At 61.4% G+C, this 11,717-nt stretch overlaps 1 protein-coding gene across 2 annotated transcripts; it reads right to left on the reverse strand.

Annotated features, from left to right (window-relative positions):
• Window positions 1-493: 493 nt before the first annotated feature.
• On the reverse strand, window positions 494-7,369 carry LOC132507857 (cytochrome P450 11B1, mitochondrial). 2 transcript variants are annotated; one of them, XM_060127576.1, is made up of 9 exons: window positions 7,131-7,369; window positions 6,627-6,782; window positions 5,482-5,681; window positions 5,166-5,369; window positions 4,742-4,896; window positions 3,035-3,201; window positions 2,521-2,599; window positions 2,229-2,426; window positions 494-2,095 (listed from the first exon to the last, which is right to left on the reverse strand). In XM_060127576.1, the coding sequence occupies exons 1-9, from the start codon at window positions 7,367-7,369 to the stop codon at window positions 1,982-1,984; spliced, it is 1,512 nt and encodes a 503-aa protein (XP_059983559.1). In that variant the 3' UTR covers window positions 494-1,981. The 2 variants fall into 2 exon arrangements, with proteins under 2 accessions (XP_059983559.1, XP_059983560.1); XM_060127577.1 differs by lacking the exon at window positions 2,229-2,426.
• Between the last annotated feature and the right edge of the window lie 4,348 nt (window positions 7,370-11,717).

The raw sequence follows: 11,717 nt of genomic DNA on the forward strand, positions 1-11,717 counted from the left end.
GGAAAGGCATGGGAAATTCCAAGCAGGATGAGGAAAAAGAGACTCCTACGTAGGCTTGATACGGGAAAACGGAGAAACACGGAAAACCAAGAGACAATCTTGAAAGCATCCAGAGATGCTTTAAACTGGAGATTGTCTCCAGGATGTGCACGATCACTCCCAAGCCAAGGCCCTTCAACGGGAAGGAGCTGCGCTGAGGGCCTTAGAGATGGGATTGGCATCCTGGCTTCAGTGGTACCCCTGCCAAGGATGCGCTGTGAGACTCTAGCAGGTGAATGAACTCAGTTTCCTCGCCTGCAAAATGGGGACGAGCACAGTGGGTGCCTCTCAGGGCTGCCGTGAAGCTCAAGCAAACACACGTGCCAAGCTTCGCAGAATGACACACCTTGACCCCAGGGTAACGAGGTTTTCATTCCATTCCTGCCATCACACACCGTCCACTCACCACAGAGCAGGGCCACAAACAAGGAGACAACTCCTGAGCAGTGGGAAGAGAAATCTGTGTTTATTCAGTGCCGGTCGAGCCAGAAAGCCGGGTACTTTCCGAGCGCCGGTCTCCCTGTGGGCCCTTGAGGCCTGCTGCAATGGTAATTATACAGAATTCCCAGAGGAAAAGCTTGCGCCTCGGAGGGATTGAGGGCTGGGCCCACGTGGGAAAGCCAGGGCTCCAGCTTGTGCCTGTGCGACCACAGAGTCTGGAACGTCCTCTCTTCTCCATGATTCTCCAAGTCCCCCTCCACAGCGAAGACCCACTGGTGGCAGCAGGCCTCTTCCGCCGTGGGTGGAGTGGAGTGGCGAGGGGTGTGCAGCCCTTGTTCTCCTCCAGGGATCTTGGCACCGAACAGATGCCATCGGGGTGGCTCAGTGCCAGCAGGGCCGGCGCAGCCAGAAACACAACTCCTCCTGCCCTACTGCCTCGCCGGGACTGAGGACCTGCTTCTCACCAGACGAGGTGGGAGTGGGGAGGGAGGGAGAGTGGAGAGGCCCCAGCACCCCCTCTTGCCTCTGGGCCCCCTTTCCTCCTGGGGGTGTCACCTGACCCCAGGTGGCATGGGACAGACACGCTCCTGCCAACTAGGGGACCCCGGCTGGCTCTCAGTTGTTCAAAGCCTCTCCCACCCATGAGGTTAGGGTGGCTGCTCCGCTCTGGGGCACGGGGCACTGCACGAGGGCAGTGGGGCCCTCCAGACCGGCTCCCCTAAAGGGAGCACGAGATGGCCCCACGCCCTCCTCTAGAGGCTTCTCTGTGGCCCCCGAACTCCTGCCGGAGGCGGTCAACATGCCTCCTGCTGTCCGATGCATACCATTGACCCAGATGTCCAAGTTGGCTCTTTGGTAGCTACCCTTCTAGTAAACATGACTGCTGACCTGCCTATGCAGGCCCTCGGCTGGGCACTTCAGCCACAATCCCAGAGGGCTGGCACTGCCAGGAGGAGCCCCTGCGGGCTGAGTGGAGCAGGTAGATGGACAGCTAGCGACCCAGCTTGAAGGGCAAGTCCACGCCAGAGCACTGCAGACAAAAGGGACGGCATTGGAAATGGTACCGAGCAGGACAGGGGACGCCCAAGTTGTCATCTCTTGCGTGGGGGCAGAGTTTAGCACAGAGGGCATAGAGACTGGACAGGGCGGCAAAGGGCGGTGTCTGAGGCCCCTTTGCTTGGATGGACACACAGGGAGCCTGGAGCTGGGGCAACAGGGGCTCCAAGGCCCTCAGACGGTACTCCTTGCAGGACAGGGCCCTCGTGGGACCGGGCACATGGCCAGGACCTGCGACCAAGTTTCATCTCCAGCTCTGCTCGGGCCTTGCTGCACAGGCTGGCAAGCCCTGACCCTCGGAGGGCTGGGCTGTTCCATTTGTGCAACGCGCTGCCTGGACTGTGGTGTGGCTCAGGAAGCAGGGCCCATGGGAGAAAAGAGGGGTGGCCTGGGGTCAGGCAGAGGGAGCTTGTGGTGTGACTAGCCCGACCGAGTGGCGACGTGACTAGCTGATGGCCCGGAAGGTGAGGAGGGGGAGGGTAGAGGGCATCAACACGAAGCGGTAGATCATCTTTACGTCCTCTTGCACCAGCGTCTCCACCAGGAAGTTTTTCAGCACCTAGGACAGAGGCGTGGGTTCTGCCTGGCCGGCCTCCGCTGCCTTCCAGGGCCCTGAGGGCGGGTGCCCCAGGAGCAGAAGCCTGAGGTTCCCGACGAGGCTGCCCGCCCCGGCCCCGCCCAGGCCCACTCACGTGGTGCAGCAGAAGCAGCATCTCCACCTCTGCCAGGCGCCGCCCCAGGCACTGGCGCACGCCAAAGCCAAAGGCCAGGTGTGGGAACCTGGTACCAGAGGCTCGGCTGTCCAGCCAGCGCTGGGGCTCATAGCGCTCGGGCCTGCTGAACATGGCGGGGTTTCGACCCAGGGAGTACAGTAGCACCTTCACCAATGTCTGCAGACAGGTGGGGAGGGGCAGGGTCAGATGCCCTGCGGGTGAAGGTCAGAGGGCGGGGTGTCTGGCAGGGGAGCCCTGCGGCCTCACTCACCCCGGCCGGGATGTGGTAGTTCTGCAGCACCAAGTCTGAGCTCACCTGTCGCTCCAAGAAGACACCCACGGGGTACAGCCTGTGCACAGGGGCGGCCAACAGGGTCCTCAGCTGCGACAGGGCCCTCGCTTCCCTTCTGCAGCCTCCCTAGCCCAGCGCCCACGGCCCGAGGGCAGCTCCCCCAGCGCCCTCACAGCCGCTCCTGGCCCTGGGAAGCCCGAATCCTGAGGAGCTGCTTCCTTGCCTCTCCTGAGTCAGCCAAAGCTGCCCCGGCCTGAGCAGCTCCGGGCCAATGAGGACACGACCGACGACGGTCCCGGGACACTGAGGTGGGACCCCAGAGGAAGAAGCACCCCCATCCCTTTAGGGAGAGGAAGAGGAGGCGCAGGGGGATGTAGCCTTGGGCCAAGCTGCTGACCAGCAGCCCCAGGATCTGCCTGCAAGCCGCGCCGAGCGGGCTGTCCCGACGGCGGGGCCAGGGCTGCGGGGGGGAGCCCAGGTCTAGCGCGCCTACCTCAAGGTCTCCTTGAGGGCCGCCCGCAGCAGGGGCAGCTCCGTGGTCACCCTCTGGGGATTTTCTGAGACCCTGGCCTTGGCCACCAGGCTCTCCTGGCGCAGGGCCTGCTGCACTTCCGGGTTCCGAGCCAGTTCAAAGAGAGTCATCAACAAGGGGAAGGCCGTCTGCGGGAGCCACGGGGCCAGGGCTCAGACCCGGGCACAGGCTGCGCCCCTCCACCCCCAGGGCGCCCCTCCCAGAAAGATGGCCGCCGTCCCCTGGGGCAGGGGACCTGCGTGCCCGGAGATGACAAAGCCCAGAGAGCTGACCGTCAAGATCCTGAGGCCACCTGTCTGCTTCCCCTGAATCCCTCGGGGAGGGTGTCCCCAACCTCAGAGAAGACCCGGGCCTCCTGCAGCCGCTTCAGAGCCTGGCTCGCACCCTCCTCTGGGCCCAGGAGGTGCCCACTCTTGCCATCTATTCAGCGGGGAGGGTTCCGGAGCCCCGGGCCATCCGCTCCCCGTGGGTCACCTCCCTGGCCAGCCACAGGCAGGTCCGAACACGGGGTCCTGACATGAACCAGCCACCCCGGGCCCCAACTGCTTCCTCCTCCTGGATCATCTCCATGTGCAGGGAGAGGTGTCCACCAGCCCAGCCTGCGATCTGGGAGGCTGAATATCTCCTAAATGCCGTCCCCAAGGCAGCGCGCCCCGGCATCTCCTGATATGCAGATACGGCTCCCTGTTGCTCCGTCAGCTTTAGTCCGCGCTCTGCCCTGTGGCCCGAGAGGGAGCAGGAGTCTGAGCGAGACACTCCCTACACTGGCTCCCTCTAGCCTTGGATACAGGCCCGGTGCCCAAAGCCCCTCCTGACAGGGGCCCTGACCCTGTCTGCCCCCCTCTGCCCACGTGCCCTGTTCCCCCCGCTCAGCCTCACAGCCTTCCTTGCTGTCCGCTCTTGCAGGCCCTGGCCTGCTGCCCTCCCAGCCTCCTCTTCTTGGCCTGTCTAACTTCTGTGTGGTCCTTCCACACCCAGCGCAAAGGCCTCCTTCTCCAGGAAGCCTTCCCAGAGCTACCCCCTGAGGCACAGGCCCTGCCCTGGGCTCTCTCACCTTGTGGTGGCATCACAGCCCCTGCTCAGGGAGTGTCTGCCCCAGGGGCCTGTGCCTCTGCTCAGGATCCTGGGTGCCCAGCAGGCGCTCAGAGGTGCTGGCAGATGCAGGTTCGGTCCAGAGACAGGCAGCTTCGGCTGCGCTCACACCCCGGGGCCCACCCTGCCCACTGTGCTGTGTTGCCAGCCACCTGCTGTCCCGCCCACACACTGGAGCCCCTTGCTGTCCCTCCCATCAGTCTGTCACTGCCAAAGGATCTTGAGTGAGAGCCAAAGGTACTCTGTCCCTGGGAAAGGTCCCCTGTGTGGGCCTCCAGCCGCGCCTCGGCCCTTCCCCCCACCCCCCCGCCCCAGGACCTAGACGGTCCCCGGGGTCTCTGCTGCTGCATGTCCCTGGGCCTCGTCCACTCTGCACTCTGCCTGGAGCGTGGCTTCCCACGAGAGTAACCACAGACTCCTGCCTTTGAGGCCTGGCTCCCGTGCTCCCCCTTCTCAGTTGGGAAGCTGGAGCCGTAGACTGGGGAGGGGCTTGGAGGAGACGTTTGCCATGGGAGGGGGCAGCCTGGAGGCAGGAGGGCTCCCTGTTCCATGGGAAGGGCTGGGCGCTGGCCTGACCGTGTCCACGCTCCCAGCAGTGAGGTCGATAGAGTTGGCCTTGATGGTGTCCAGGGTCATGTCCGCACGCATCAGCAGCTCCGCCACGATGCCGCTGTAGTGCCACGGGTGGCCGAGGGCCAGCTCCTGATATATTCTCCGGATGGCTCTGTTGGCTGCGGGACACACAGAGACAGAGGCCCTGGGTCTGGTGCTGGGAAGCACTTTTTTTTGTCATCCTCCTACCCTTCAGCCCTCAATAACCCCAGGTCTCCGTGTCCTACCCCCATTCTCGGAACAGCCCAGTCCAGCCTCACTGCCAGCTCTCTTGGGGACCATGAAGAAGCCACAGGTCCCTCCTGTGGCCTCCGTTCTCCCCAGACTGTGGTGCGTGGAGGGGCCCTGGGGTCCCTGGCCGCAGCACTGCCTGACCCCCCGCCCTCACCGTACTGGAAGATGTAGTCCCAGGCCTCAAAGTGCTCGTTCCACACGCTGGCGCTCGTCCAGCGAGACAGGCTCCTGGGCACGAACATGAGCTGCACGGTGGACTTGAACATGGCCTCCAGAGCGTGGATAAAGTTCAGGCTGTCAGGATTCGGGTGCTGGGCAAAGAGACCCAGCTGCTCTCCGTAAAGGACTAAGTGGCTGGCTGCGGGGAGGAGGGGGTTCCTGAGCCCGAGGCAGCGCAGGGCCTCACGACCACCTGCCCCCGGCCCTCCCTGACCCCGCCCCAGCCCGCTCCGGTGGCGGCGAGCCCACACCTTCGATGGCGTAGTGGAAGATGCTGGGCCTGATGTCCAGGGTCAGACTCCCTCGGGCATTCTGCACCACCCTCGCCTTCAGGGCCCGGGAGAAATCCCTGGCCACCCGATCCACCAAGGGCGTGTACTTCTGCACAGCCTGCAGCGACAGCACGTCTGGGTTCAGCCGCAGTCGGTCCAAACGCCACTGGGGTCCGTTTCTGTCGAGCAGGGAGCGGGGCATCAGGGCGTCCAGAGTCAGCAGCTGGCCGCGGCCCTGTACCCCACCTTCCCTTCCCCAGAGGGAAGCGGGCGAGGCGGGGAGCCGCCTGTTGGCTCCTAGGGGGCCGCGGCCCTGTACCCCACCTTCCTTTCCCCAGAGGGAAGCGGGCGAGGCGGGGGCCGCCTGCTGGCTCCTAGGGGGCCGGCTGCCCGCGTTTGGGCCTCGGCGGCAGCTCTTCCTCGGGGCAGCCTCGTGCGCTTCGCCCAGGGGAGACGGGGGCCTCTGCCTGAGCCTGCTGCGGGGGTTCGTGCAAACTGGCAGGCCCCGCGCCTGGCACACCCGTCTGCCCCCCGGGCCCTCTCTGGGGCTGAGGCTTTTGCTGTGAGGAAGGGGGCTGAGCCCCCAGGCAGGCCTGGCCCAGCTTTGCTCTCGCCACACCCCAGAGTGGACAAGGCCCCTGGAGACCTTCATCTCCCGGCTCCTGCGATGCTGCCTCTGTGCCAGCCCCGCCCCCCCCCCGCAGAGCCTCCTGCTGCAGTGCGGCAGGAGTCAAGTCGTGTCTCTCCTGACACACCCACGCAGAGCCCGGTGCCGACGGGCCGCTTCCTGCAGGGCCTCCAGGGGGGCCCTGACCTGGACGAGGGGAGAAGTCCAACCCACACGCAAGCGCCTCGGAGGCCTGTGCAGGTGCGGGGCTCGTCGACGGCAGGCATCATCCTTCTTCCTCTGACCCTGCAGGAAGGGGCCGGGCTCCCCTCCCCCGCCCCAGGGCACACACGACCCCCAGGGGATGGGCACGATCTGCATCTGGAGCCAGTGGTCACCCTCTCTCCACCCACCCGGATGGTTCCCGGGCAGGCGTGCTTCGGGGTCTTCCCTGGCTGGCCTCCTCTCTGCACCCAGGCTGCCCGCCCCCTCCGTGCGCATCCCCACTCGCCCGCACAGCAAGAACACGCCGCACGTGAGGCCACGATCCTGTCGGTAGGCCAGCCAGGGCTCCAGGAACATCCGCCGGGGGTGAGGGCTCTCCACCTGCTGCAGCCGCTCCACGTCCTCGGGCAGCATCACAAACACCATGTGTCTCCCTCCCACGTCATACCTGTGGGACAAAGCTCCCAGCCCTGCCATGGCGCCGTGTCCTCCCCGGGGCCCCACTCAGCAGAACCAGTCCGCCGCTGGCCCGGAGCGGGTCGTCCCTCCCACCGCCTCACTGAAGCCTCCCCTCCTCTGGGGTCTGCGTTCTGTGCTCCCAGCCACGAGCCATGCACGGCCCCGTGCTCAAGAAGGCTGCAGTCTGCCGCAGCAAAGGCACAGACCTGCCCCGCTGATTCCCCTCCCTGCCCCTCACCCCCACTCCCCAGGCGCCCCTGCGCCTAGCAGGGACTCAGTTGCCAGTAGGGACAGAAAGTTAGGGTGCTCTCACCGAGGTGGGCAGGGAGAGCTTTACCTGAAAATGGGCCCCAGCTCCTGGAAGGTCTGATGCATGTCCAGGTGTATGTTCTCAGAGCCCTGCTCCTTCCAGATCTGAAGCACCCGCATCCACTTGTGGCCGGGACACCGGGGCACGGCTTCGAAGGGCAGCACCGCCTTGGGGGTCGGAGTGGCTCTGGTGCCCAGTGTGCGTGCCCTGTGCAGGGACAGCCAGGGCCCTGCCATCCACACTCTGGCCTTTGCCCACAGCGCCATCCTGCTGCGCCCCCGCCCCCTTCAGCCCCATCCTTTTATCTCCCCGGGCTCGCTGGACCGGCCGACTGGATCACGTCAGAGGAGAAAGTGTCCCTGGGCCAGACCAGCGGTCAGGGCTGGAGGCCTCCAGCGGGGGAGGAAAGAGACAGATGGGCGCCGAGTCCGGCAGTGACGCAGGTCTGCTCGGGGGTGGCTGTAGAGAGCAGGGACAGGGTCTGGAGCAGGGACCCGATGGGGTGGGGCTGAGGGAAAGAGGCCTCCCTCCCCATCCAGTGAGGGAAAGAAGCAAGATGGATAGGTGCCTTATCTTAGCAAGGGATGAAAGGGGACCTTGGGTATTTTCATCCCTTTTCTACAAGGACCAGAGTGGGAGCAGTGCCGAGGGCTTTGCTCTAGTTTCTTGAGGCCGCATGTGTTTCGTCCACTCTTCCCCAGGCCCTGTGCTGGGTCCAGGGAGTGGAGGCAGGAGCCAGCAAGGGAGTCTCCCAGTCTCATGGGGGCAGAGAGGGGGATGCAAAGACACCACTGGCGGTGGCACTGGGACTGCCAGGGCACTAATGTGGCCGAGGCCCTGTCTGTCTGGGCTTGCTGGTCCCACTGAGGAGCAGAGAGCACCTAGAAGACGGGGTCACTGGGGGGGTGGACTGCAAGGCCCTCCTCAGGCAGGAGGGTGAAAGGTCCCCGCCTCCCCCCACGGGGCCTGTGCTCGGGGCCCGCAGCCTCCTTTCCCCCCGGAACCTGTGCTCCCGGCGTGGGCAGTCTATGACGGGGGTGTGGTTGTGGCCCCCCCCCAGGGACCCTGGCCAGCAAGCACGCAGCCGGAGCCACCCCTAAGAGGGGGTCCACGGTTTGGGGCCCTGACTCGTCTCACCCATGCCTGGCAGCCTTCTCGTGAGCGGGGTAGCGCTGTCGCCGTTCCCATTTCCTCAACAGGCTGCTGACGCCCGGAGCTTCTGTCACTCCCAGGCCCCCCGTCCCGCCCGGTGTACCAGAGGGGCCCCAGCGCCCTGACCCTGACATGGGGGTGAGGCGGCGAGGCCACCGCAGCGCAGGCTCTGGGGGCAGGACGGAGGGTATGTGTGGGGTTAGCAGGGCGGCTGACGACCTGATGTTACTGGTCATTCTACTTCAATCCGTTCCCTGCTCCTGACCCTTCCTCGGGGAATATTCGGCTGGGACAATGAGTCAGAACCGCCAAGGCCCCTCGTCAGGCTGAGATGTACGACGTGCCTCAGCCCCAGATGGTGTAAGAGCTGTCCTTGGGCCGAGGAGACGCAGCGGCCCGGGCCGCGCTGGCCAGCCTCCTGCTGCCTGTTCCTCCGCCCTGCGGCCCCTCCCGGCCTCTCCTGGTCTGCCCTTGGGGCTGTCGGGGCTCTGCCGTGTACCAGCTTTCCCCGTCCTTACGCATTCCGCCGCAGGATGCTGGACACACAGGTCGGCCCAAAGCCGACGCCCTGCCCCGAGGAACTGCAGAGGTGGCTGCGCCCTGAGGCGCCGGCACCGCGGGCTCCGGTAGTTGCGCTGAAGTCCTGGTGCCTCCCAGACCGCCCAGCCTGGCAGCCCCCTCTGCAGACTTCCTCCTGTGCTGAGGCCGAGCAAGCCGGGTGGGCGGAAAATGTCCCCTAAGTCTGGGCAGGAAAGGTGGCCACAGGGAGGGTCTGAAGGTCTGAGCAGAACGCAGGCTGGGAAGGTTCCAAAAGGTCTGGGCAGGACACGGGGATGGCAGGGGCGGGGAAGGTTCCAGAGGGTCCGGGCAGGACACGGGGAGCGTTGAAGGTTCTAGAAGGTTGGGCAGGTCACGGGCGGTGGGCGCCGTGTAGCAGGCTCGGACTCGGCCTCAGGTCAGCTTTTGCCGGTCCTGAGGTTCGGCCCTACCCCCTCGAGCAAGGTTCCGGGATCCCGCGGACGCCAGTCAGCCATCCGAACCCCAAAGCATGCCCGCCCATGGGGTGTCTGGTCTTTGCCTACCCCCCTAGCCGCCCCTCCCCTGGGTACAGGCACCTCCAACCTCCCACGAAGCGGCCCCTCCCCATCCCAGCTTCCGTTGTGTCTTTTTTCAGCCCCTTTGTTCTGGGTTGGATTTCCTGTCACTTTCCCGGCTTTTGAGATGGAAAATAAGATCCTCGGGCTTCAGCCTCTCCGCCTCGCTGCTGTGTGCTTGGCCTCGCTGCCTTTCCTGCCAGGCCTTGAGGCTGTTTCGGTCTGGTTTGTTTTGGAATACTTTAATCATTGTGCTGCCCCAAATCTTTTTTGTTTTCTCCTGGGAGCGATGGGGTGTGAGGCTTTATGAGTTGGAATTGTTCTTAATGTCCAAACACGTGAAGCGACTGGTTTCTGCTTAACGCCACTGTAGTCAGGAAAGGTACTGAGTGAGTTCCCCAAATCCCTATGGATGTGAAATCTCCATCTGCCTTTAACTCTCGCGCTACTCTTTGCCTTGAAGTCTACACTGGCTGATGCCAATGGAGCTGTTTCCGCACCTCACTTCTGTTACCCCCTCTGCGTGGGGCTCTTGTTGTCAAATGTTTTATTTCTAAATGCGATGTGCATTAAACATGCCTTGTAGTGGGATCTGCTGGTAAGGCGACAGCCGAACTGTTTTTGTGTCGAGCCATATTCATTTAACTTCACGTTTGGAGCGGATTTTCCCTTCCTTAGAAGAGAAGTCTTGGTGACCGGTGTCTTCTTTCTACAGCTTTTGGAAGTGATTGTCCGTGAGGTTTTCCGTTTCTCCTGGTTTTGTGGGAAGAGCAGACATGGCTGGGGTGTGGCTGCCTAAAGGTACGGCCTGGCTTTCCTCTGGCAGATGTTCAGATTTTCACTTACTAAAAATCACTTTCCACGGTTCAGCTGTCGTACGTTTGAGATTGGTTTTCCTTGTGTGAGTTTTTCTTTGGACCTGCCACACTGAACTTTCTGGGTTGTGGGCCGATGGCCCAAGCTCATCCTGAAAAATTGTCGTCTCCGCCGTTCTCCCTTCAGAGATCGGCTCTGTCCATCTCTCCGCCTCTCCTTCTAGGACTCCGGTTACACGGAGGCCAGATATTGGACTCTGACCTGCGCGTCCCCTCTTCCCAGGTCGGTGCGTTGCTTTGTTTTTCTTTCTCTGGGTGTCAGTTTGGATATTTTCTGTACACCTGTCTTCAGGTTTTCTATCGTTCTGTTTTTCCTGCATCTGGTTGGCTGTTAAGCCCATCCAGTGAGTTTTTCACTTTCAGGTGTTTTGTTTTTCTGTTTTAGGGTGTCCCTTTGATTCTCTTTGTGGATGTTGTAGGGGAGGAAAAGACTTCCTCTGCCCTCTTAGGCTCCTCTGGCTGGTCTGATCTAGTTGATGTGAGAAGGATTAACAGAAGGAAAAGAAAGCAATTTAATTTTGTAGGTGCGGAGGCCCCACAGGTATAGGACCTAAGAAGTGGCCAGAGATGCCTGTCTACATACCTGTTTAGGCAAAGAATGTGTTATTTGAGAAGATTTGATATAACAGAGGGATTTTTGCTTGGGGTATCATATTAATGAAGAAGTAACAAAGTTTTTTTATGCCCTTTCTCAGACTCAAAATCCCCCCATCTTTGGCGATAAGGGTGCCCTCCAATCCTCCCCACATAGCGGGGATACCTTCCCGTGGGACTCTTGCTTCTTGCGTTCAGTGGGACAACGTAGGGTCAGAGCGTTCTTCTGGTACTGGGTGTTTCTCAAGTAACTTTATTTTTCTTTATTTTATTTTATTTTTTTTACATCTTTATTGGAGTATAATTGCTTTACAATGGTGTGTTAGTTTCTGCTTTATAACAAAGTGAATCAGTTGTACATATATATATGTTCCCATATCTCTTCCCTCTTGCGTCTCCCTCCCTCCCACGCTCCCTATCCCACCCCTCTAGGTGGTCACAAAGCACCGAGCTGATCTCCCTGTGCTATGCGGCTGCTTCCCACTAGCTATCTATTTTACGTTTGGTAGTTATATATGTCCATGCCACTCTCTCACTTTGTCACAGCTTACCCTTCCCCCTCCCCATATCCTCAAGTCCATTCTCTAGTAGGTCTGTGTCTTTATTCCTGTCTTACCCCTAGGTTCTTCATGGCATTTTCTTTTTCTTAAATTCCATATATATGTGTTAGCATACAGTATTTGTCTTTCTCTTTCTGACTTACTTCACTCTGTATGACAGACTCTAGGTCCATCCACCTCATTACAAATAGCTCAGTTTCGTTTCTTTTTATGGCTGAGTAATATTCCATTGTATACATGTGCCACATCTTCTTTATCCATTCATCCAATGATGGACACTTAGGTTGTTTCCATGTCCTGGCTATTGTAAATAGAGCTGCAATGAACATTTTGGTACAT

This window comes from Lagenorhynchus albirostris, chromosome 17, assembly GCF_949774975.1.
Source record: "Lagenorhynchus albirostris chromosome 17, mLagAlb1.1, whole genome shotgun sequence".
Lineage (NCBI taxonomy): Eukaryota > Metazoa > Chordata > Mammalia > Artiodactyla > Delphinidae > Lagenorhynchus > Lagenorhynchus albirostris.

Coding starts and splice junctions, on each gene's coding strand:
- LOC132507857 (XM_060127576.1), bottom strand. CDS start 7,369: ATGGCGCTGTGGGCAAAGGCCAGAGTGTGGATGGCAGGGCCCTGGCTG. Junction 6,783..7,130: donor GAGCTGGGGCCCATTTTCAG/GTAAAGCTCTCC, acceptor TTTGTCCCACAG/GTATGACGTGGGAGGGAGAC. Junction 2,096..2,228: donor TGCTGCTTCTGCTGCACCAC/GTGAGTGGGCCT, acceptor CCTCTGTCCTAG/GTGCTGAAAAACTTCCTGGT.